Genomic DNA, 24,050 nt, shown 5'->3' on the forward strand with positions numbered 1-24,050 from the left:
CCAATAACAAATTGCCCTCCATGCTCCCTCCTGTGCAGCTTGAGTGACTGAGGGCAAAAGCCCAACCAATCAAAACAGGCCAGGTCTTGGTTGACCGGCCCCGCCGGTTGATACGCGAAAGGTGGAGTGCCGAGATCTGCACGAAGAGGCTGGCATCCCTCCCACTCGTGTTCAAGATGCTAACCACTGTTTGAGGAAGAGATTGCTGAATCCATATAGGAGTCCGCACGCATGAACTTATCGGTGTGTCGCGCCGAGCTCAAGGCCGACTACCCTAGGTCTCGTTAAACATGCTCCGTAAGACGAGCCCTCTACTACGGTTCTATGATCCAGGGGCGGAGAGGTTGCCACAAATTGGCCAAGAGAAACATCTCGCTATTTTGATAAAGCCTGAAAAGATAGTGTTCCGGTCTTTGACCCACATACTGGCCGCTTATCCCGGATCCTCTGTAACCACGTGTTGACGACAATAAACCATAATTTGTTCAAATCGGGCTGTGGTAGGGACCAAAATTGGAGGGCAATGAACGGACCTTAAAACAACTAATACCAAAAGGACAGCAGTTTGTGATTCGTATACAGGCTTGCGTTAACAAGCTAGGGGTAGTGGCAACATTGAGTGCTTATGCCATCCTTGCTATCACGACCAAATCACAACGCCTCAATTCAGGTAGGACGCAACCCCTGCATGCAGCTTGAAATTCAAAGGACTCGGCATACCCTGATCAGAAGTACTGCACGCACAGGAGGTAGCATTTCCCCACCCTACCCGTGGGTGACGTGTCAGGAAAACAAACGGGCTGGACACAAAGACCAGACTCGGAAATCAGAAATCACATTCCGATGCCTGGCTGATCAATAATTGATTTGAAGGTTAGATAGCTCGTGCCAGCTGTCTTTCGAAATCTTGGTCGCATTGTGCTTCAAGATATAGCAAGGCAGTGGCGGCTGCAGGCGCGGAATCGACGGAATAGAAATGCCGGAGGAAGTGTCGCGTGCCTGCCTGTTCAGACTAGCCTCACTTGACCATAGTTCATTCGCCTTTTGATTGTCGAACTAGCCTTACTCTTGACAGCCCCAAAGATCATGGCAGGGGCGGTGTTATCCACAACGAGCACAAAGTGTCCGAGAACCTCTAAAAAGCCAATGTTGATAAGTGCGCCGTCGTGACGCCGGCTTGATTTGTTCGTCAGGTGTCAAGGTGTCAGATCATGAGCCTGTTTATATCGTCTTGCCTTTCAAAAGATTATGAAGCTATGCATGCTCACAGACAAGTTACTGCAAGGGAGCTGGAAGTTGCGGGTTTCCTTGTCGAATCTAACGCCCCAATAATCTGTCCCATCTAAATTACTCATTAAATAACTATGAACGGAACCAATGACCCCACAGCACATCTTCCCTCAATATTGGCGGAAGTAGGAGTGGCCATATCCAGCTGGCCAGCGTCGGCACCACCGTATAAGCTTGATCCTGTTCAAACATCAGCGGGATTCCTTTTGCATATAGGCCTTGGCGTGTAGACTGCTTTTCAATGTCTTGCATTCCTTGCTTTCATCATGTATGGCTTTTACACAGTGCGGAACACTCAAGAATACAATGTCGCCGCAGAACCCAATGAACTCAACATATAGGCAGGTGACCCGCTCTCGGCGAGGTTGTGGCTTATTGACCATTCCTCGTCATATCTAGTGATGCCAATGTGAGCAGAATGTCACTCGAAGTAAAGTGTACGCGAGACTGTATGGATTAGTCACAGAAACTCTAATGATCAAAAGCAAGTAACCAACTTGTTATGGACAAACACAGGAGCACGCCTTGGAGGCTCTGCGACTTCAAAGGCAGGAGCAACAGCAAAGCGCTATTGTATCTCTGTGACTTAGCACGTCGGACCTTGTGTAAGATCTCTTTCCAAAAGAGAATGAATTCTACTATGCAGATTGTACTGGTGGAAACCCAGACGGATCCGTTAAAGGCACTGACGCGTCAAACGGTATTTGTCCAGGTCCGTCTAACATCATCGCGTCCCAAAATCCTTGATCCATAGATACTCCAGCTGACCACGTCATGTTCGGTTCATTCAATATCGGGCCAGAGTCCAGTTGCGCCAGATTGGGTGCTTGCTCTTCCGCAGGCGCCATTCTAGAAAGGTACAACTGCCGTATCCATCTGGCCCGGGAAGCATAGTTAGACCATCTCGAGCTATTGTCCTCGAACAACCGCCGCTTTTGGCCGGCGACGAGAGCTACGTTGTCCGCCTCTTCGAGCTTGTCTCCCAGCCGGCGAGTTAGCTCTGGCAGGTCCAGTTTCTGCCGTGCCAGTCCCACGTCCCAGTCGCTGGCCGCACCCTCCAACAGTAGTCGATGCGATGTCGACATTGTGAATGCCAAGTCTGTGACCGAGCTGAATGGTAGATATGCAAAATTTTCTACCGATATCTCTAGCAAAGCCTTCCCGGCATTTTGAACTGCTTGTAAGCAACACCAGAGCGCTTCGGTCCTGCTGTATGGCTCTGTGAGAGACGTTGCCTCGGAGGGCCTCGCTGCACGCATGCCTATACAGGGCTCATATAGTTTGACCATCAATGTCTGGTAATGAGCCCATAACATTGCTGTTGCACATGGGAATTAGTCATTCCGCTTCGAACAACGAAAAGATACGGCACCCACGTTGGTTCCTGTTTATGATAGGTTCCTCCGACTCCAAGGCAAGAATCTCCTTACGAATCGACATCAAGACCACAGCAAAATGTTCTCGGAAGATTGGCACAGGTATTCCCTCGTCTTTGTCTGTATTTGGATACACCGAACGAATGCGGTCTCCGATATTTTGCAGCCGGATGAGCGCAAGCAGTTGCGCATCAGAGGGCAGTTCAGAGGCCTCCCGGATGTCTTTGAAACATCGCGCGATTTGTGGCCTATATTGTATTTGCGAGTACTTTCGCAGGGCTGCGGGGTTGCTAGAGAAGATTCAGTCTTATGCCCTTGATTCGGATTGGCTAATGGATATACCTAGATGCGACAAAGTAGACGCCGAGAATTGCCCTTTGCTCTTCGAGTGTTTGCTTTGTTGACTCGAGCTGGTTGCCTCGACCTAAGAGAGCCCACGCTTCGGTTTGTAAAGATTTTGGCATCCAGCTCATATAGCCTCCAAAGGAGAATAGTGTCATCTCCATCACCATGCCAATTGCCATCTGTAGCAGTGAGTAGGCATTGATACCCATCTGAAAATGAAGGTCACCCCTGAATCGAGTCACTGTTAGACCGTTTTGCGACAAATAAGGGTTATTTCCATAACGATGCGGACATGGATTGATCCCAACTCGCCAAAGCATGAGATGAACTTACCAGGCAACGTATACCAGAAGGCCCTGGATTAGTTCGATCGACTGTTCCCCTAAGACAACGACGTGCATGGCGGCATGTCGGCGGACCCAATCATCAACTGTCTTTTGGACAGCCGCTGTCTGGGACGCAACGGCCTGCATTATGCACCAAAACAGAAACCGCTTCGTATCGTGAAGCTCCATGGCTGTCATGTCATGTCGGACAGGTACGAAGGGGAAATTGGGAACCAATCGTGTTCGATAGATGTCCAAGTATTCTTCTGCTTTTGTAGCGGAGATACTAAAGCCAGGAACCAGATGAAATGTAGCGTCTGAATATCTTGTATCTGGCAGTGAAAATGCATGGGATTCTGGGGTGCTGGAGGGAATACCGCTTGATGCAGCACGACAGGTTGGGGGTTGGTGGAGACCATGCAGTGTCGCTGTATTTTTTGGAGACAAGTGCTGGATCTCACCTTCTGGGCCTTTCGTACTTGAGTTCAAGCGCTGAACTTCCTGGGCCTGCTGCTGAGATTGGAAGAGGTTGACTAGGCCATCTATTTTCTTTTCCAGTTCCATGACACGACTGCTCTCCCAGTCAGTTGCACGTCCATAACTGGTAAAGCATCAATCTCAGGCAAGACAGTCAGATCTATTTCACAGATATGACGCGTATGGAGCTATGGTTGGTTGTGTCGACTTGCCTAGACTTGCCGCGTTTCTTCCTCGGGACGGGGTCTGGTACACGGCACGATATGCTCATCCGAGAGCATCTGGCCATGCTGTCAGCCCGTTACAGGTAGTACTGGAAATAGAATATAGTTCTTGATTGGATATTACCTCAAGCAATCGGCTTGTTCGCTATTTCCCGATTCCGGTGGCCATCTACACCTAATTTTCTGGCGAGCACAACTGGTGCAAGCTCGGAATTTCTTGGCGTTCGCAAAGTCGGGGCTTTCGCTTTCGGACATGTCGAATGATGAAGACGGGGGCAAGATACAAGGTACTCAGTCCGAGCTTGATTCAATACCTGACTCTTGGTAAACCGAATGGGCTCTGTCATAGCAAGGGCGAACGATATTTGGCCTAAACCGGATGGCAGACGATGCATCAATTTCAGGTCAGGAGCGGAATGGAAAGGTCCGGAGAACCGCAACATTCTTAAGTTCCGGAAACACATGGCCAGGCTAGTGGTACAATATGATTGGCTGTAGCTAGGTAGGAGGCACGGAAACGGACGTTATCAAACTCCCGAGACCGATCCTCCAAGGAAGAATAGCCTTGGTATTTACCGTATCTAACCGCTTTTAGTAAGGGCAGTCACAGAAACCACGCTAAATCCAGACTCACTCATATCACCCAGCCTCAATACACTCAAAAGCTTGAGAAGAGAACATGCAATTAAGACATAGAAAACACAAAAGATACGTGATATATTGCTATGGATAGGGCTTTGAATAACGATTATGCTTTACGGGGCTTAGTGGAGAGGTAGTGTGATGACAAAAGCAGATCTGCAATTGCCACTGTGCAATTACGGCTTATATCACAACACACACACCCAGGTTTACAACGCTATTTATCAGAAGGCTAGTAACATAGAACACTCTTTATAACCTCCTAATTAAGTACATCTCGCCAAAGTATAGGTGGTCTTTTTAACTGCCCCGAACAGTGCTTAAACCTAGGCTCTCAGGATTGCAGGGGTCTCTATTATAGCACATGCGCAAGCCGTTAAAGCACACAGAGGTCTAGAGTAAGTAGAGCGGGCTTATAACTGTAATGACAAAAGCGGATCTATAATTGCCACTGCCTAATTACGGCTTATATCACGACAGGTAGTTAAGGGAAGTGTTAGTGCCACTCCAAATTTAGCGTCCGGTTTTTAGCACTGGTAAGGAGCTTGGATCAACGGCATCAGCTGACAATCAATGACGTTCAACACCATAACTTTTTGAAGTCTGTCAGTTCGTATTCGTCGCCGACAAGCTGGTTGGTCATACCAAAGATGTCTGAGCTTCTTCTAGCCGTGTAGATGAAGCTGTCAGTGACGCACTTGACACTAGTTATTCTTTGCAAAATATGCTTCACAAGCTCCGACGTTATGAAGGAATTAAGGTCAAAGGTTCAGATGGCGGAGCTTTGTTCTAACATAGAAGACCGACGGAGACCCCCACTTGAAATTGTGGCAAAATAGAGTTTCTGGTATGGATCATGCTAGAGGGCCTTCTCTTGCAATCTAGCCATGAAGCAATGAACTGCGCTTGACCGTCATCTCATAATTCTTCCAGGATAGTTGTGGGTAAACCACGTGTTAAATATGCCCTATTGCCGCTGGTTAAGATAATTGATCCATAACAAGCCGATGATGTCAACAGAATAGCCACCCCGAGCAGGATACCGAAAACGTTGTTGTTGAGGAATTCTGCAGAAATCGATCAGACAGTCACAAGATACCGCCAAAGACATGATAACAAGATACCAACTGAGGTCTATCCCACAAGTACTTTGCATTACCCTTGACATGATTACCCTTGGGGTATGTCTTGCCGTTTTGTGCATCCGACCCGCGAGTCGTTCTGTTTACATCACTGTGGTTCGCCTTTATTTAGGTGTGAACCGTATAAGAAATGCTCAGCAGAGTATCGCGCAACTAGAGCCTCTCGATTCTGACGATAGCTGTGCTAATGATGGAATCAAATTTTGGTTCATCCTTGGCATACTTTCCTTCCTGAAGCCTCCCCATAGGCCTGGATTCAAACGAAAAGGATGTTTCCTTCCACCCTTGGGGATTGATTCTCTTCAATGTAATACGACTGGGATGTCATTCTGTATGTTTGTCTTTGCGATTTGCTTGGTTCTGTGTCGACCTGTCTGACTTCGACAAAACGACAAGGCGGCAATCCCGTTCCAAATTCTCTGTCAGAAATGGATGGCTTGTCAGCCTGGGTGGTGCGTAAACATTCTTCATCTAACTTGACTAAATTGCATACCCATTCGGCTACAAAGCATCAATAATCAGCGCGCTTACCACCGTAACTTCGATTCGCTAGCCTCTTTAGTATCCTATGCAAACGCAGTAATACATTCAGATTGCGATGAGTGTGCAAACACAACTCTTAGAATCCTGTCTATTTAGCTGGACTGCTCTCGGGTAATTCAGACTGGGTACTATGTTTCTCAACTCACCACGTCATAAGTCACTGCCTAATCGACACGGATTTGGTCTACAAGCTCTTTCAAGAAACGTACCAGCTTAAGCTTCGGGCAAAAAGGGGTGTTGGCTTGAGTGGACAACAGACTCTGGTAGCTGGCCAGACCAGCTGCAAGGGGACGTAATGCAGGCCTCGCGACCTCTCTTTTGGACCTCTAGCAAGGTCTCGGACACACTGTCTTCTTGACTGTGGCTCAGATTGTTTTCAGTTGCGACTTATCTATCAAGATAGATCCAGCGGATCCTTTCTGTGGGGATATCCGAGACTCTGCGCTCAATGCAGAGGATCTATCGAATCTGTTAGAAATATATGAGAGCTTATGACACAGCTACCCAGTACGTGTTTTTGATTCGCGCAGTTCGTAAATCGAGATCTCACTTTCGAGTGGAAGATTTTTAAGAAGATCAAACCAAATAGGGAGATGCAGTCATAAAGAAAGCTCCCAGTGGCTTAGAGACAGGACGCCAGCTCTTAGGACGACGGAATCAAAACTCCCCATCACCGTTTTCACTGAATCATACCTAGTCTGAGAAAGTATTCCGTAATAGTAATTGTTGAGAGGATACATATTATCCAATAGGGCCATTGAACCGTCTGGTTTCTGGCACGACCTTGACGTCGAACACTCCCTCTGTTAGTCCAAAAACACGAATGTGGACCGTATCCGAAACGTCTCGCACTCTAGAAATGGCATTCGCCAGTCAAGATACGTCAACACATTGATATGCGCAATCAATGGCGGTCATGCAGATCTCCCGTCGACCCTGGTTCTCACCGCTGGGAGAACCCCCGCAAGCAGAATATCAAGAGTACCAGGCGGTGGCCCTCGCCTCTTCTCACTGGTTGAAACGGCGTTTCACCCACTGCCTTGGTAGTATCCGAGTTCGTTTAGCCGGTCACCGAGTCGACCCGGTACGCGCAGCATTTCTGACGGCTCTCTCTTGGTTTACTTGTCGCTCCAGCGCGCGGACCCGGCGCAATGAGATAGACTTTTGACCGACCCGCCGTGTCGTCCTTATTCGGCCCACTCGAAAGAGTAAGTATTCCACCTAATCCTTAACTCTGACAATGCCTAATGTTTCTCCTTCACCTCTTGGGCTCATTTGTAAGCATACTTCGGTGTGCCATGGGGCCGAAGAAACGAAACATGTCACGTTTGAGATACCTGATGGCTCTAATTGGGCAGTGCGGCCATCTCATCTCTGAAGATGTCTAAGCTTCACAGCTCTTGCACATAGTGGCAACTCGCCGAGCCTATGTCAGTTTGCCAAGCTGCTTCGGTCTCATGATCGGGAAAGGCTTGCCCAGTGCGGAAATTCATGGGAAAAGGTTTATTCTAGGGGCCGGGTATACTTGCGTAATCTTTGTCCGCAGTGCATTACCATTCTAAGATACTGCAGGTTGATGATATTTGCTTAAATATTGCAGCACCCTCCTCGTTTCCCATCAGTATTGTTCTTTTTAGCAGTGTCTCTCCAATATCCATCCAGCGTCTTATTTACTACATAAGTATAAAGATATTATCAAGCTTTCAAGATGAAGTTTAGCTCTATTGTCGTTTGCCTTTCTGCAATGATCGGAGGCTCTTTAGCCGCAACCATCAATGGTATGTATTACATTGAGTGTGGTGGAAAATATGCTATACCTTTGCTCACACTCATATAGAACGTCAAACCTCTTCCCCGGCCCCAGCCCAAGCGCCTCCGACACCTAAGGTCATCCCTGTTCTAGTTGGCAGCCCGACCCGTGAGAAATCAGTCCTATTCTACCCCGATGTCGTCAGGGCCAATCCCGGCGACATCGTCCAGTTTCAATTCTGGCCCAACAACCACACCGTCACTCAGGCCGCCGGCACCCAGGCGCCCTGCATGCCTCTCCAAGACCAGAATCCGAATGCCGTTCACTCAGGATTCATTCCTGGTGTCACTGATGGATCTCCCGTCGGCACGTTTAATGTGCAAGTCGAGAATACCGAGCCTATGCTCATGTACTGCGCGACGGGAATGCATTGCCAGTTGGGAATGGTCATGATCATCAACCCGTAAGGGAGCCTCAACCTCCTTACACTCTGTGATCTGAGCTAACAATTGAGTAGTAAGGCGGATGGGGATGTGCAGGCCTACAAACAGGCCGCTGGACAGGCTCAGGCCAACGTACCGGCCAAGAACGTTGCAGGTGGTGTTGCAGGCAGGATTCCTTCAAATTTGGCCCTTCCTCCTGTTGTCTAAGTGAGAGATGGCGCATCTGAATGAACCGTGCATATAGTTTATCAATACAACTCGAAGTGTTATCTCTGCCTAACCTTGCATACACGGGTTGCACCAGGCTGGAACGTGAGCTATAACGAGCATATGTGCATGATCAAGGTGGTGGCATTCCTACAGCAGATTTTCTGCTTAAATGTTTAGGTTTCTTTGCGCGAATCCTTAGTTGGCTACGTTTTCGGGGTATGACCGTCGAGCTAAGCGATTCGCTGATGCGTCTTCCCCCACACTGGGATGTACTCAAACTCAAATTCTTTCCAACTTGTTCATCCTACGATGCATTACGCCATCTATCATACTTTTCTGGCACATAACTATATGTACCCACAGAGCCTCATTGTCATACTAGTAAGTTCTTTGCAACACCATCTTTCTCCTGCGGTATGCAGCATAATTGGGGTGGAATCGTCCATCCGTCCGCCAGAATTTCCAAATAGTTTGCATTATGATTATAGTATTGGGCCACGAAAAACATATGTCATTAAACTCCCACTGAAACGCACTTGCGGTCACTACACGCTCGATTCCACCCCGCGGTTTCTTGAAAATTCAGATACAATCAGTTAGGGCATTAGGCGCATGCACTAGCGTCGAAGGTTCTCCTGTGCAGGGCATATCGCAAGGTCACTTGAACGCGAATGAAGGAGAAACAAACTCACGGACAAGTCTAGCGGCAACTCCGAAGATTCCTGCTCACTCGTTACGCGGTAATATATGTACTGCAAGTTTCTATTCGGTCACTTACGACGGCAACAATACAGGCCTCGCGGGAGGTGAAAAGACAAGATGTGTAGTGTTTACATCTCTAATAGGAAATCTTTTTTGGCGATCCCAGAGAATGGCACAGACAGTGGATCGGACTGCTGAGCTCTTGCACCTAGAAGCTTAAAATGAGTGGAGACAACAGTGGCTTGCGTCTAAAATCGATGCATCACTTCCTCTGCTATCCATGACGGCATGATCCGTCTTTCTATTCAGGGAAATATGCTAGGTTATTCACCATTTTGTGCTGTTACTTTTTCGCTTAACATGTTTATATTCCTGCTGGTTCTAAGTGAAGGTACTTGGTTTCGATCCCTTGACTTCTCTGTGCTTTCAAACTAACTCCATATGGTACTTGTATGGAAGGCAGATCGCAAGTTGATATCAGCAAGGTCCTGTAAGTCTAACAAGCGGTGGCCGGCTTCTAAGGAATGCGGTCACAGTCTCTATAGCCCTCAACTGCTGCCGGCTGACCACGACGGTATACGTATTAAGAGATGCGGTGTTGTTTTCGGTTGTTATCGGCCTCGGAGTCTGATACTCCCCGGTTTCCAATTCCCCGCGTCTGGATGCAAGACATCCCAAACCACAACGGCAGAGGGAACGATTACGCTCACTGTTTGAGGACGTCAATATTTAGAGTGGAATCATGTGTTGTTTATTTCATTTGCATAAATCTGTTTTCAGGACATGTCAATCTTGCCCCGTTCAGTCCAATACGTCCTCATATATGGGCTTTCGACCGGTATTTGACTGACTTGAATTCGGGAGATCGATATTTGGGAGTTGGCATAGGAGGGATCGCTGGCTAGATTCTCAGTTTGCACATACACATCTGTGGGTCGAGATTGTGCATATCATGTTGCAGCAATCTTAGATGTACAGATTGGACCCGCATCCGGCTTCACAATGTTGTGATTGCCCCGGTTTCCAGCTGATTTCATGGCTACGCTACACTGTCGACTCATTAGCCAAGTGCATATATCCCATCTTCTCTTCAACTTATCAACGGACGTATGGACGATAAAACGCGAGTCATTTCTTCGAATATCGCAGTGAACCTTTTCTTTGAGGGCATAACCCCCCCTATTTGTAGAGTTATCACGGTCGAGCTTCCTCCATTCTCGGAGTTTGATAGTAGCCAGTTGAAACGGCAGATTAGACTTTGGATTACCATACATCACGAATTTCGATATGGGCGTCTAGATATCCTTCGGGGTTTTCTTCTTCTTCTTCTTCTTCTTCTTCTTCTTCTATTAATTATTGAAGTAACTCTCAGAAACTCCTTAGAAGGGGCAAAAGGAGCCCAGGATGACTCAATTTATCCTACAATATCAATACTCCAATGACGACTATCCTATCAAATCACTCCGTCTACCGTGTCCAGAATTTCGAAGAGATCTTTCAGTGATGTCAAGTGTCCAAAAGCTCTTCAGCGTCCAGCAGTTGTACACCGGGATCGTCAATGAGACTCGAGCCGTCATAAGGCTCCCCGCAATGCGGATTGCCGGTCATATCGTGGCCTCGGGGAGAAAAGTTAACAAAAACTGCTATATCTGAGATGCACGCGTGTGACTGGCCTCCTGATTGTGGTCTTACAGATGCGGTAAAGGATGTACGAACCGCACCTTGTTACAGGCACCTGCTCCAGAGGCCATGGGCCTTGTTATTTCTTTTGGGCGTAAGATCGTCTGTTGCATGTAGACTGCCAGGTACATGAGGCAGGTATTGACTAATTTGGAAGGTCCTGCGGCCCATTAGGAATCATTTTCGTGCCACCTACCCTAGGAGTCTCCGGATAAGCCGGCATGCTCAGGACTCGGCCGACAGCGGTGTACACAGGTTGCATCGTGTTAAGAGACCCAAACCTATGTAACACCGGTATATTTCCTCTTTTCTAGACCGCTCAAAGGTGTTTTTCGTTGAATAAAGCTAACCCACCTCGGGTAGGGTTTCGACCCAAAAAGGGCCGGTTTCGGCACTAGCAGAATTTGGTATCATGAAAATCTACCTTCAACGGCCAAGGATACGAATGCAAATCCGTAGCTTGAAAGGCTATCTTGCACCAACCTCGAAACCCATTGAGGGGCTAATATCCTGCCTCAGGTGTCAAAGTCCTGTAGTCTCCCCAGGTCAAATCGAGAGCTGGGGTTCGGTCAGGTTGGGGCCAAGGACTCACTTCCGCCTCAACGATGATGATGATCATGACACTTAGAAGTAGCACAAGGTGTATGACCCGTTCTCGCGTGGCGAAGTGCGTTGATTCACTTTTCCAGCGTGCCAGACCACGAGGTGAAGTGGCACTAGTACACAAACAGCTTTCTTTTTGTGCAAGCCATGACTCTGGATAGACTCAATGTCTCAGAGACTCATTGACCATTGGTTGTGATAACGTCGGAAGGTAGCTATCGTTGTGTTTCCGCATGGCTATCAGGCCAAGACATTTGCACAAAGCCATGGCAGACGTGATGAATCAAAGACATTAAGACCAGCCAGAAGAGGAAACACAACATGGAGGTTTGTTCAATTCGTCGATCTGCCTGATTATTAACTCTTTGGCGCCCAATGAATTGGCCGGATCGCAATCTCCCTTTTCTCCCTGCGTTTCCCTCAACAAGTGCCAACATTCCCGTGTATCCCTCCACCATTTTTCCTTTTTCGGACGGTAGTAGTGCCAGGAGCCGGCGAACGGTTCAGGATTTGAAAATATAAAAGAAACCACTTGAGGCTACTATAAGTAAGTGGGGCATGAGTACATTTGCAGACTGCATAGTTACGCCTCTTGTAAAGTCGAAACTTTTGGCAACCTCGCGCCTATAGTCCGCGCCTCGGAATCTCATCTTCTTCGGTAACATGCATGTTCCTAGTTTTTCTCCCACGCAGTCGGGATGTCTCAATCAATCAATTTGCTAACCAAGTCAGATGAGCCGGGATTCGCTTCCCGGGACGACGCCCAGCAAATTAGATTGCATAATCTGAACTTGTTTGTTTCTGGTGTCCAACGTCGTGTAACATTGCATTTGTCCGCTTTGGCACTCGTCCCTGGTTCCAGGCTGTTCTGCACTGCGACGCTTGAGGTGCGTTCCAGGGCTCGGACATTCGGAGCTCATCCGGCGTCCCATCTACCGACGCGCGCAGAGGTGCCCGATCCAGCCTGGGGCGAAAACTGGTCCGCTGGAAGGCACTTTTGGCACAGCACCCCGTTGCGATTTGCGTTTCAAGAGAAAGGTTTGGTCGGTAGCATTGCCCCCGAGTGGAAAGGCATTTGCATTCTCGTCATCCGTGTCTCTCTATCCTCCATAGGCATCTGAGACATCTCATTCCTTTTGTGTGACAGCACTCTTTTTGGCGGGTTCTTCAAGATCTTATTAGGGAGCAAACCTCTCATTATCGGTTCTGAAGTTTTCTCATCGTCGATCTTCATTCATCACAATGGTTCGTGTGAGCACTCAAGACCTCACGCCAGAGGCTGTGGCCTCGGGTCGTCCTGCGTTACCGGACTATGTCACCACGCCAAACGCAGTTTTTAGCGACGAAGGAGTCCAGTGGAGATATGGAAGACCACCAGACTATACAAAGACACGCAAGGTTTGGAGGGAAGGTACGTCACGTTTGGATATAGACTGGGGTTTGCGTCCTCTTATATGCTAACAATGGCTTCAGGCAAAAAGATGAGCCATAAGGCTGGTAGTCTTGAAGAGATTGTGGAGAACCTGGTCAAAAACTGGGAAGTCGAGGCTTCTTTCAAGACAAAGCTCGATGACTGGCGGACCATCGACCACGCCAATTACACATTTTCCGTCAACGGTGGTCCGCCACAGACGGGTGAGCACATGCTCAAAGTTGGCACGTATAATGCTGTCATTATGCCCAATGAGTACTACAGCCCTGATTACTCAGATTTTGCCTCAAGCCACAAGACTTTCAAAAGAATGATGCCCAACTTTGCTTGGGAGGTTCTTGAAGTCTACAGTGGCCCGCCCTGTGTGGCGTTTAGGTGGCGCCACTGGGGAGTTATGAAGAACGACTACGTTGGATTCAACGAGTAAGTCGTCAAAACGCTATCTTCAACCTTCCCTCCGCTATTGGACCATTTCCACAATAATAGAAACTGACAAGAGGGTTATCATTTATAGCAAAGGCGATAGAGTCACGGCGCAGGCCCACGGCGGACCCATTGACATTGAGGGTGTGACAGTCGCAAGGGTGGATGGTCAACTTCGTTTGCAGGCTGTTGACACGTGGTTCGATTCGCTGCAGATGTTCAGGCAAATCGCTCCGGATGGAGTGGTCAGAAAAGAGCCCAAGACTGACAACCGCGGGCCGGAAGCCAGGTTTGACGAGGCAGTAGCACAAGCCGTCAAGCTATCGCCTGACGAGATAAGTAAGCGGCATAGCGACGTTGTAGATGGCAAGAGGTCAGGCGGATGCCCCGTAATGATGAACAGAGAATAGGTCTATATGATGAATGAGAAAAACAGAGCAAGTCGGAGCCGTTCTCGTGTAGATCTGGAATAACTCACAATGGGGCAATGCCAAAGACGGATAAAGACTAATGAGACTGGACACAGACCACAATGCAGATGAAGCGGTGTACGTTAGTCGGCTTTTCAAATAAATACGAAAACAGGCACATGAATTTGCTCCTCGTACAGTATGGATGTCATCATTCCGGAACATGGTGTGGACTCCTTGCAAAATACCAAGCTTAAATTTTCTACCGCTCAAATACAAGTCGCTATTCGAAGGGGTAGGATTGTGTTAACACGGTTATGACTGTTAGACACAAGAAAGCCATGGTTTCGAATAGCTTGGGATGGTTCCCACATACAGATGACCGAATGTTATTACTACCCATTATTCTATGTTTACAGTCTGAACAGCGACTCGGGTACCTTTCTTTCGTGATACTTCTATGGAGATTAGAAGGGAGAATCATGTAGTTTGTTGATAGTTTTCGTTAGCCGATACATGTCAAGATACTGGATATTATCCAGGTTCAGGGCCTTGCACCCTATGATAACGCATTTCTCGCAGACAAACTACTATCAAGTGAAGGTTCGTCTTCTGATGCTGTGCAGTCCAGTCATTTACGGATTTGACATCCACGATCGGAGGAGCTTGAGGATGTGACAACAGGAGGTCTCGCAAAGGCCACGAATTAGCCATCTGTTGCTAGCGGAGGGCGGTTATTAGGCAGCAACTACACTCTCTCCGCCTTTCTGAGTTTATAGTAAGACCAATAGAGAATTAAATCGCTTGGTTCTGGAGAATTGATTATCTTTTCTCTTCCTCGAGTCTGTGATTCAATGCTAAGCACGAAATGACAGCCCCAGGCTAAAAGTCAAAAGCCCAAGGCCCCTGCTTGAACATATTATTTGCAACGCTCAATCAACACGTTTTTTCTTCTCTGACTCTCAGTATGCTAGTTCCAGAGATGGCGTCGTTGCGGCTCTCGTCATTTCCAGTACTCTTGCGCCATCGATCGTGATCAGAGTCCCAGACTTATCTTTTCATCTCCCACACTGGAATACATAAGGATACTGGTAGTAAGAGAGGTTAAGCACCGGCGTAAGACCCGGCTCTTGGTCCAGTCTAATGGACTGCGACCTCTTATGAAAGGTAGAGATATCGAGGCTTATATCACTGGGAGGAAGTAAAAGCCGGGGCTCAATCTCCTTTGACTATGCTCTTAGTATATTTACTCGGTCAATCGAAATTACAATCGCATTAACAGTATGGTGCCACGGTCCAGTTTCGGAGTGTGATGGGTAGAAGCTAACCTCATTAGAGCCATTTCACTCTCATCTGCCGCTCATGGGGCTCCCTTCTCTCAGAATAGCTCTTCGGTAGCTCACCTGCCATGATTTGGGTCATTTTCCGGAACAACTCTCAACACAGCCACATCTGGATACCCGTGGTCTTGCGGCACCCGTTGATGTTTGTTAAGGCATCAATTACGCGGAGCAGCCCACCGGTAAGCTCCGCTTCAATCCAGTACAGTGGCCTTCTGCTTCATTCAATGGGACACGGGAAGCCAAGTCCGGTGGGAAATTTTGTATTCAGTATGTCAAGACTGAATTGGCATACGGCGAAGACCGTTTGAATCTCAATGTTTACAGGCCATCCGTTGTGAGCCTGGCCAAGAAACTGCTTGTTTTGGTCTATGATGGATCCATGGAGTAGGGTTATTTGCGTCTTGCTGAGAGACCGCGGCCGGGGGGGGGGGGGGGGGGGTGGGGCGCTAACATGGTTGCTAGGTCTGTTTCGTAATGGCGCCGGCATAATCTTTGACGGAGCTTCGTCTGTTACGGCCTCGCGAGAGCCTCTTATCGTTGTGACCTTCAACTACAGAGTGAGTCCACTGCTACACTGGCTAACCTCGCCTGTACTGGTTGATGCCGAACGCATCGAGAAAGCGGCTACTGGCCTTTAGGCTGACTACCGATACAACGGCACTCACCGTTTTTAGCCCGTTTCAATTATTTATTGCTTCGTTCGACCTTTACGGTTGCTGTAATTCCAGCGCCGACATGCTACTGATTAGACGCTTCCATCATTCCCCGCCTTCCGTCTGAACCTTGGGACTCGGGCTTATGGAATCGCCCCCCTGCCTTGATATGTTTCAACACTGATGAGAGTAGCATGTATGTACCACAAAAAAACTACTAAAAAACTGAACACGGACGACGGAACCTATACGTGGTTTTCCAATCTGTATACTGGCCTCAACAAGAGCGATAGACAGATCCCCAGCCACCTGTACCCGGACACCCAGACTAACCCTGGATCTCTCTACGTGAATTTCAGGGGAAGTCTGCTCAATTTACAAGGCTGTCCGACGCATATGGTCACACTACATACATTAGCGTGGCACAATATATCGCCTCCCGTCTTTCAGCGGAGGGTGTTCCGGTATGGAAGATGCACTGGAACACCAATGATAGTATCACCCCGTACCTTGGCATCTCACACGGTGCCAACGTTCCCTACGCTTGGGATGTGCTAGATACGTAATATCCCGTAGCCGGGACAGTCCTTTCTAGGTACTATTCAAACTTTGTTGTCAGTAGTAACCACAATGTTCACAATGCCAGCAATGCCAGCAAGGCCCTTGAATGGAACAGATATGAAGATCCAGACTCCTATCGTCTGGGTTGGCAAGCAAAGATTGACGCAAATGGGACACGTATTGAGAGAGATTACATCAGAAGAGAGGCCATCGAGTACTGGAAAGCGATCCCAAGAAAGCTTGGTCATTGAGGTGATATTGTGTTATTGGATTCTTTAAGGTTTCTGCACAGTGATCTCGATACGAGTATGGGTATGAAATACCAACCTCCTCTTATCATCCATGATAATCGAGATCAATGTGATATCCCAGCCTATTTTCACCATAAGAGTCTTGATAAATTGCCTTACGTATGCCAACGCCACAAAACTGGCAAAACCCATTCAAGAGAAATCCGAACCCCTTTTTGATGAAGTCTAGTGGCTTATATGAGTAGAAGTAAGCTCGCCAGCCATGACAAACCCAACATTGTACGTGATGCACCACTCGTCGGAGACGGGGACGCAGTCGTTGCCGTAGAAGGGTCGGTGATTGGCGAAGAGTTCGTCTCCAGAGTGGCGGCTTCAATCTTGAGGTCGGTGGAGTTGAAGCAGTTGTCACCAGTCACCTGCGTAACCTTGGACTGGTCTCCGGTGAAAATAACGTCGACACACTACCTCTTGGTCAGTCTCAATTTGGCCAGTGGGTATTGGTTGCCTCCGGGGTACGAAGATGCAGTTGCACGTACACTGAAGAGGGTAGCACCATGCTGTGCAGCCTGAACGACCTGGATCGACGCCATGTCGCCCTCATTCAGGGTTACGCCCTCCGGGATGGGGACCTTTGGGAGACAGAATGTGCCCTCGTACTGCTCGTTCGTCGGCCCCGTCAGGAGGAACCTGGGGGCCATCACCGTCGTGTAGCTCTTGGGCTCCTCGCCGAGACCAAGATTGATGTACATCAGCGCCTTCTCGTGGCCTGGGTTCCAGCCTGGTTGTACGGCGATGGCGCCGCCGTCAATGGGCCAGTGAGTTCGGTTCTGTGTCACGCCGAGCCCGCCGCCTTTGTTGCCATGTCAGCACAATTGGCATTTTAACGAGACAAGCTGCCGCATCTGACTCGCCGCATAAGGGAGGAAGAAGGCATACATGGGTAAGTCCACTGCATCCCAAAGGGATATGTCTCATTCATGACGAAGGTGTTGCCTCTCCATCCTGGATAGCTGATGATGGTGTGGCCCTGGGTCAAAGCCGCAAGGAGCCAAGCAATGACAGTCGTAAGACTAGAGCTGCTCTTCATACTGGAGATGGCTTGACGTGGATTTGGAGGCTCCAGACATTCCGAGCTACTCTGGCTGGGTTACCCGTCGTTTTTAAACAACTGTATCGGAACCGCACGCCGAGACCCGGACATCGCCGCTGGAGAGACGAGTATCAGCAGAAGGCGAGCTAAGTTGTTCTGTTGTCGAACCACGGCAGTCCGGTCCAATAATACATCAACATCTTCATACATGTCAGCCCTACCTTAAGACACGCCATCAAATAGCTAAACGGCTACACATGTAGCTTACGCCGGGTGGATGGCTACTAGCGGACTGTGCAGCGATTAACAGCAGGTCCGAGGATGTACATAGTAGCTTTGCCAACACCCTCCTCTACAGTAACAGTCTATAGCTTGAGTAATACATGTTATATATATCTTTACTGATAGATATTATGAGTGAAATCGAGTCGGTCAATCTCTTTCGTTGCAACATGTGGTACAACGGGAGAACGAACTCGAATTGCCTAGTGCATCCTCTGAACAGCAACATCAGCCGCAGTCTGAGCGATACTTTTTCCCCTGCCTCGAATGATGCGCAAATTTGGTTGACTCTGATTAGCCATCCTATGGTAGCCTACAGGACACACTGGTCCAAAAGTCAACTTAGGCTGTTACACCTACCCCTATAAGAATTTCTTAGATCTTTACTTTGATTAGCTTACTTAAAGTGTATAGGCTAGTAGTAAACTTTGAAAGTTTCTATAAAAAGAAGATGATTTATAATTCAGTTAGATAATAAATCTTAGAGAGTATAATATAAAGAAGTATTATAATTAAAAGTTTTAAATTCTTCTTAAATAAAAATTAAAATACTAGTATTAGTAGTAACAATAATTACTGTAACTAGTATATATAAATAATAGTAAATAAGTAAGAGTAATAATAAGTATTAAGTAGACACTAGTAATAGTAGGTAAGCACTAGTGATAGCAGGTAAGCACTAGTAATAGTAAGTAAGCACTAGTAATAGTAAGTAAGCACTAGCCTATAATAATAAGCTAGAAGTTATAAAAGACTAGAGATTAAGGCTAAGCCTTTTGTAGGCCTATAAGGTATAGTAAGGTTGTACAAGTATTATCTTTAAACTAGTTAGACCTTATTAATAGATATTATAAGTAGGCTTAGATATATACTATACTATATCTATATTATCTTATAGTTCTAAAGAGGAAATTTCTGACTTTTGGACCAGTGTGTCCTACAGGCTGCTGTACCATCCACCTTTAAGCAGCCAAACCAATGACCGTACAGATATCACTGGTCAGCACTAGCAACACGTCCATGAGACATGGCGCAGCAGTGTCGCTCTGTCGCTAAGAGAACATCAAGATTCCTTTCTAGCGAGATCACTGTTCCCCAGAGTAACAGCGCTGGCCTTGCCATCTGAGCACCACTGGTTAATACATCATAATCAGATGGTCTGAGCTGTGGTATAACCGCAGCGTCCATCTACCTCGTGGCATTGTATCGATCCCTGGGGTGGGCGGCGATCAACGTCACTTTACTCACATAAGGAAAGCCGGCGCTATCGGTTCTTGCTGTTATCGTTTATGCTGCCTCTCTGTAGATTCAAATGATGGAGACAGCTGCGTGGATTAGGAATTAAAGCCCCGAGAGTCTCCCGGGGCAGTGTCCTCTTTCAATGGAAGAGAGGATTGAAACCATTTCCCATTACCCATCTCCGCCCTCACTAATCACATTGCTTCCCCAAATCATGATCCTCCATCGTTCAACGCCCCCGAGCGCCTCACGCAATCATAGAGCGTGGGGACTTCATAGCGCCATTGGCCCCAAGAAGAACAAACAGCACGAGGCCAGGCCACCCTGCCTGGAGCATCCCTGCCTCCAGGGAAAGCAATCAGAAACTGAGAGAGGGCCAGGCCAGTGGGGTTGCAAGAGGCAGCAGGATTCGGAGCTGATCCCTGCCGAGTCCCAGGCACCCGTTTAAACAAAATACCGGCCTTGGAAATGGAGGAGTAAGGAGCTTCTGCCTGTTTTCCACAGCCCACTCTGGCGGTCAAAGTCCCAACATCACGTTCTGCGGCATGCTTCTAGGTTACGTGGCAACTTGACAAGAGCTTCCATCAGCCAGAGATGCTTTGCTAGCCCGTAAGCGGGTAATTCAACCGCCGCCTCCTGGTGATGCCTGGCACGCTGCGCCTTTTAGTTGTCGAGTGTCTAAGAACTATCTCCCTGCCTTTTCCTCATTCGCCTTTGCCTCACATTCCTCTGAAAATGCCCTCATCCCATTGTGCAGCAGTCGACATTCCAACGTGCAGTCGATCATTGCATTACTGCCGTGCACGCAGGCTGCCGTAGGCGCTGTGACAGAAAGGGCTAAATGCCAGTCGATCTCTTTTCTGCCTTTTCTGGATCAGGGGCTGCTGGCATTGCCAAACGAGATCGAGTGTGTGGTCACTATTGTCTCGGCTGCTCGGCTTCACACACGCTAAGAAGCGCTTCCGAGTCAGAACCTGTCAAATGCCACAATGGGTGTGGTGTGGTGTATATGGTTGTATCTAGGTTGGGGGGAAGGTATGGGTGCAATAAACACGAACAGGGGTTGTAACAATATGCAACATATGGAACGATTGTGAAAGATATAAAGGCATGCTTTTCTCTTCACCGGCACCCCCCTAAGAGTTGGACTTTGTCTGGGTTTCATCAGTCCCATCTTCAACTACACGACTCCTCTCCCTCGAGACCACTCACCACGGATCCCTCATCACTATCACCACCGCCAAAGCCAAGATGCAGTTCAAGATCCTCGTCGTCGTCGCCGCAGCCGCCACCGGCGCCCTGGCCATCGGAGACCTCTCTGGCTCCTTCCCCCAGAACCTACGACGCGGGGCCGACGCCCTCGAGGCCCGCGACGAGGCGTCCTGCATCGCCGCCGTCTCCGAGCACGCCAGCTTCACCACCGACTTCCCCCCCATCCCCGATGCCCTCGCCACCGGCACTGGCGCCAACATCCCCCAGATCACCGACCCGTGCAAGTTCCCCTCCGTCACTGGCTCCGTCGGCGAGGTCCTCACCTCCTATTCCTCGGCTCTGCAGTCCTGGGAAGACGCCCACATCACCGAGATCCGCGCCCTCTGGGGCGCCTGCAGTGACGTCCCCGAAATCTCCGCCCTCATCGCTCAGTTCGGCGCCTCCATTTGCTCCACAGCGCTCAGTCCCATCACCAGCCAGGCCGCCGACGCGGCTACCGCCACAGCTACGGCCACCACCGCCGGCGCCGGTGAGACCTCGGCCGTGTCCTCGACAGCGGTCCCTGCTGCCGCCGCGCCTCGCGAGACCGGCATGCTCATTGCTGCTGCCGCTGCTGCCGCCGGCTTCGTCGGTGCTGCCATGCTATAAGCATATTGTTTTTGTGATGGCGCAGAGGAAAAACGTAGAGATGAGCAAGATTTTGAGGGATAAACCAAGTACTGGAAATTGATATGAGCGTGTTGCACATACCAAGACCTCGCAATGCATTCAAAAGCTCAGCGCCATCTGTATATATGTACTTTGTTCATAGGAATGGTATATACCTATTTGATAGTTCATGCCCTGCTTCCTCATGAGTTCCGCCACACGAATACCCATCGTCTACACTTAAAGAGGGGGAGGAGGGGGGGGGGGGGGGCATTGACAGATGGTGCTTGTTTAGGAATGGGCCCGAAGAGCATCAATTCTTACGATCATAGATTGGTATCTTCATACACGATAGCTAAACATGCTCCCTAGTAACTGTTGTCAAACGCCCTACTCCAAAAAATCGAAGCTTCCGTCGCCCTTTTCGACACGACGCCAAAGCCAACCACCCAGCGGAAACCTCAGGCCTGAATGCCAGCAAACCTCTGCCACCTAGCTACAGTGGTAGCCCTGTCTACGCGCGACCGACCCATCCGGCGTTGATAAAGAATTCGAATATGCGACCGCCCTTCTGTGAGTCGAGCCTGCATATCTCTTTGGCCTGCTTCTTCTTGAGAGTGCCGTTGCTCTTGAGGGCCTCCTTGAGGATCTGTTCCTTGATCATCAGGTACGGCTTCGGCTGCAACCTCACCACTTCGCAGAGCTTAGCCTCCTCCGGCGTCAGGAGGTGCAAATCCGGCGCACCGTCCTGGGTGAGCTGAAGTGGCGTGACGCCCGGCAGGGCCGGGGCCATGTACCTCTGCCGTGTCACAGGGCCTGACGGACCTGTGCCGTTGGCAACGACGACCGTACCGTTTGTGGTAGCTCCATTGGCGTTGCCATTGGTCTGGGGTTTGCTGTCCCCGTTAGGATCCCTGGGTTCCCTGGGCGGAATGGTACCGTTGGTGCCGTCGGGGGCTGGCGCCGACCGGATAGGCAGCTCGGGAGCCACAAGCAGGGCGGCACCGCTCGGAGGGTCGGGTACAGCGGCTGCCTTAGACCGTTGTGCCGAGGCCAGGCGGTCCCTGTCCATGGATCCCATGGGTACAGCCTTCTGTGCCCGTTGCGCCTTTTCCGTCTCATATTTCTCCCCGCTGCGCAAGTCGCCAATGCGCACGCTTCGCCACTCCTGGAGCTGTTGAATGGCCTGCCGTAAGTTAAGCTCGTCAATCAGGCCTTGGCACAAGCTCTCGAAGTCATCGTGGTTCATCATCCGAGCGAAAGGCTTGGCCTTGTTCAAGAGGTCCCTCTCCTCCTTGCTCCTCTTCTTCTCCACTTTGGTATTCTCACGGTATTCCAACAAGTTGTGCTCGAAAATGACCTTTTTCCTGTCGACACGTTGCGTGAGACGACAGTTGTAAATGTCCATGACTGTCAGCTTCAGCTCCATTTCCGGCTCAAGCTCGCCTGTTCGGGGGTTGAGGCCATCGCCTGGGTCGAACTGCATAAGCTGCACTGCTTCTTCGGCCTCGTTGGCATATTCGGTCTCGAACTCCAAACGGCCAGGCATGTAGCCTTGAATTTCGTGACATGACGGTACGGAAGCAGTCGGTTTCGTCTTCGGCTGCAATGTGGGCGCGTTCTTGGCGGCTTCTTTCCGCTCTTCTATCCTGCGCTTCTTCTTTGCTTGGAAATCCTCTCTAGAAATCTCGTTCGCAAGGTCCATATCGTGCGGACTGCATCGTTTCGGCAGCGGAAACCGTGGCGAGTCAACGTAGACTTTGAGGTAGTGATCTCTTACTTCATCCTTGTGGCGGAACCCGCCAATGTGGTCGGCAATGTCGGCCCATGATCCCAAGCCATATATCTCTGCGCCCTCGAGCAAAAGTAGTTCTTCGTCGGCACCCCAATCACGGTCGAAGATGGGAAACGAGTTTTGTTCGATGACACGATATGGATGTGTTTCGGGCTTGTGATTTGAACTAGACTTTCCGTGGGAAAAGCATTGGACACAGAGATCGTAGTCATTGCAAGCAGAGTGCGCGCATCTGATGCGTACCTAGATGCACGGAAAGGCAGTCCGTTAGCGTTGTGCGCAACATAGGATACGCGACTATCCTACGACCGTGTTGCGCCGGAACACAGCAGCGGGGCAAACCCCAGCTGGCCATGGCAAAAAGAACAAAGGACTTACCGTGGATGTGATGTCTACAGAGCAAATATCGCAATGATACTTGACACCACCCTCACCGCCCCGAGTGACGGTCTTCTTTCTGATGACGCCCATCTCGTCCAGGGCTGCGGTGGAGACGTGGAGGCCAGCCCCTGGTTAGGCTGATCCGACAGCGACCGAGTTAATGCGATGCGGGAGAATGCATACGGTGAGCTTATCGACGTGGACTTCGTGGCTTAATGTAGGCAGTTAGTGGTAGTCGATGCGGATGGAAGGCTCGTTGATGGTATCGATGGCATTGATGGGTTTTCGGATGATGAGGCGCGGGTGTGTTGCTATGGACTAACTGTTTTCCAAGGTTGAGCATCGGAAACATCAAATCACAGCCAGGCTCCAACCGACTCCAATCCGGGGACCGATGGCGGAATTTGGAGAGAAGGTTATCCCGAAGTCTTTCCGTCCTGAGCCACAAAGTGGCTTGTCATAAACTGCAACGCCACAGATAGCTTTTGAGCGACATGATTACATAATTCTATGGTAGACGTCCGTGTTTTTCTAACCGGCTCCGCCATCCCCGCCCCGTCCCTCTGGGCTACTACTA

General features: G+C 49.2%; 7 protein-coding genes across 7 annotated transcripts; 4 read left to right on the forward strand and 3 right to left on the reverse strand.

The window, feature by feature from the left end:
• Positions 1-1,850: 1,850 nt before the first annotated feature.
• Positions 1,851-4,650, reverse strand: LY79DRAFT_549995 (uncharacterized protein). Its single transcript, XM_060557526.1, has 6 exons — positions 4,163-4,650; positions 4,027-4,095; positions 3,345-3,908; positions 3,009-3,239; positions 2,667-2,956; positions 1,851-2,608 (listed from the first exon to the last, which is right to left on the reverse strand). The coding sequence occupies exons 1-6, from the start codon at positions 4,291-4,293 to the stop codon at positions 1,929-1,931; spliced, it is 1,965 nt and encodes a 654-aa protein (XP_060415368.1). The 5' UTR covers positions 4,294-4,650; the 3' UTR covers positions 1,851-1,928.
• Positions 4,651-8,073: 3,423 nt separating this feature from the next.
• Positions 8,074-8,844, forward strand: LY79DRAFT_702693 (extracellular serine-rich protein; the record flags this gene model as incomplete). Its single annotated transcript, XM_060564948.1, has 3 exons — positions 8,074-8,143; positions 8,203-8,578; positions 8,633-8,844. The coding sequence occupies 3 exons, from the start codon at positions 8,074-8,076 to the stop codon at positions 8,763-8,765; spliced, it is 579 nt and encodes a 192-aa protein (XP_060415369.1). The 3' UTR covers positions 8,766-8,844.
• Positions 8,845-12,995: 4,151 nt separating this feature from the next.
• LY79DRAFT_513135 (uncharacterized protein) lies at positions 12,996-14,018 on the forward strand (the record flags this gene model as incomplete). The annotated part of the gene is made up of 3 exons (XM_060554455.1): positions 12,996-13,164; positions 13,227-13,608; positions 13,700-14,018. The coding sequence occupies 3 exons, from the start codon at positions 12,996-12,998 to the stop codon at positions 14,016-14,018; spliced, it is 870 nt and encodes a 289-aa protein (XP_060415370.1).
• Positions 14,019-15,512: 1,494 nt separating this feature from the next.
• Positions 15,513-15,962, forward strand: LY79DRAFT_512893 (uncharacterized protein; the record flags this gene model as incomplete). Its single annotated transcript, XM_060554432.1, has 2 exons — positions 15,513-15,745; positions 15,863-15,962. Coding segments are annotated over 2 exons (333 nt in total), but the record flags the coding sequence as incomplete, so codon positions are not given.
• An 830-nt stretch (positions 15,963-16,792) lies between these two features.
• LY79DRAFT_550004 (uncharacterized protein) lies at positions 16,793-18,059 on the reverse strand. Its single transcript, XM_060557527.1, has 3 exons — positions 17,763-18,059; positions 17,363-17,676; positions 16,793-17,287 (listed from the first exon to the last, which is right to left on the reverse strand). Exons 1-3 carry the CDS (start codon positions 17,911-17,913, stop codon positions 17,060-17,062), a joined length of 693 nt encoding a protein of 230 aa, XP_060415372.1. The 5' UTR covers positions 17,914-18,059; the 3' UTR covers positions 16,793-17,059.
• A 2,629-nt stretch (positions 18,060-20,688) lies between these two features.
• LY79DRAFT_668782 (uncharacterized protein) lies at positions 20,689-21,541 on the forward strand (the record flags this gene model as incomplete). The annotated part of the gene is made up of 2 exons (XM_060563567.1): positions 20,689-21,276; positions 21,485-21,541. The coding sequence occupies 2 exons, from the start codon at positions 20,689-20,691 to the stop codon at positions 21,539-21,541; spliced, it is 645 nt and encodes a 214-aa protein (XP_060415373.1).
• A 56-nt stretch (positions 21,542-21,597) lies between these two features.
• LY79DRAFT_629798 (uncharacterized protein) lies at positions 21,598-23,818 on the reverse strand. The gene is made up of 2 exons (XM_060562153.1): positions 23,471-23,818; positions 21,598-23,335 (listed from the first exon to the last, which is right to left on the reverse strand). The coding sequence occupies exons 1-2, from the start codon at positions 23,561-23,563 to the stop codon at positions 21,812-21,814; spliced, it is 1,617 nt and encodes a 538-aa protein (XP_060415374.1). The 5' UTR covers positions 23,564-23,818; the 3' UTR covers positions 21,598-21,811.
• Positions 23,819-24,050: the final 232 nt, after the last annotated feature.

This window comes from Colletotrichum navitas (genome assembly GCF_030913465.1).
Source record: "Colletotrichum navitas strain CBS 125086 chromosome Unknown LY79scaffold_21, whole genome shotgun sequence".
Taxonomy (NCBI): Eukaryota; Fungi; Ascomycota; class Sordariomycetes; order Glomerellales; family Glomerellaceae; genus Colletotrichum; species Colletotrichum navitas.

Excerpts from the sequence above, each read along its gene's own strand:
- LY79DRAFT_549995 (XM_060557526.1), bottom strand. The coding sequence starts at position 4,293 with ATGTCCGAAAGCGAAAGCCCCGACTTTGCGAACGCCAAGAAATTCCGA. Across the intron at positions 4,096-4,162 it reads GAACAAGCCGATTGCTTGAG|ATGCTCTCGGATGAGCATAT; the intron begins GTAATATCCAAT and ends CAGCATGGCCAG. Across the intron at positions 2,609-2,666 it reads TATCATAAACAGGAACCAAC|CAATGTTATGGGCTCATTAC; the intron begins GTGGGTGCCGTA and ends CATGTGCAACAG.
- LY79DRAFT_550004 (XM_060557527.1), bottom strand. The coding sequence starts at position 17,913 with ATGAAGAGCAGCTCTAGTCTTACGACTGTCATTGCTTGGCTCCTTGCG. Across the intron at positions 17,677-17,762 it reads GATGCAGTGGACTTACCCAT|GCGGCGGGCTCGGCGTGACA; the intron begins GTATGCCTTCTT and ends ATGGCAACAAAG. Across the intron at positions 17,288-17,362 it reads ATGGTGCTACCCTCTTCAGT|TGTGTCGACGTTATTTTCAC; the intron begins GTACGTGCAACT and ends ACCAAGAGGTAG.
- LY79DRAFT_629798 (XM_060562153.1), bottom strand. The coding sequence starts at position 23,563 with ATGGGCGTCATCAGAAAGAAGACCGTCACTCGGGGCGGTGAGGGTGGT. Across the intron at positions 23,336-23,470 it reads CTGTAGACATCACATCCACG|GTACGCATCAGATGCGCGCA; the intron begins GTAAGTCCTTTG and ends CCGTGCATCTAG.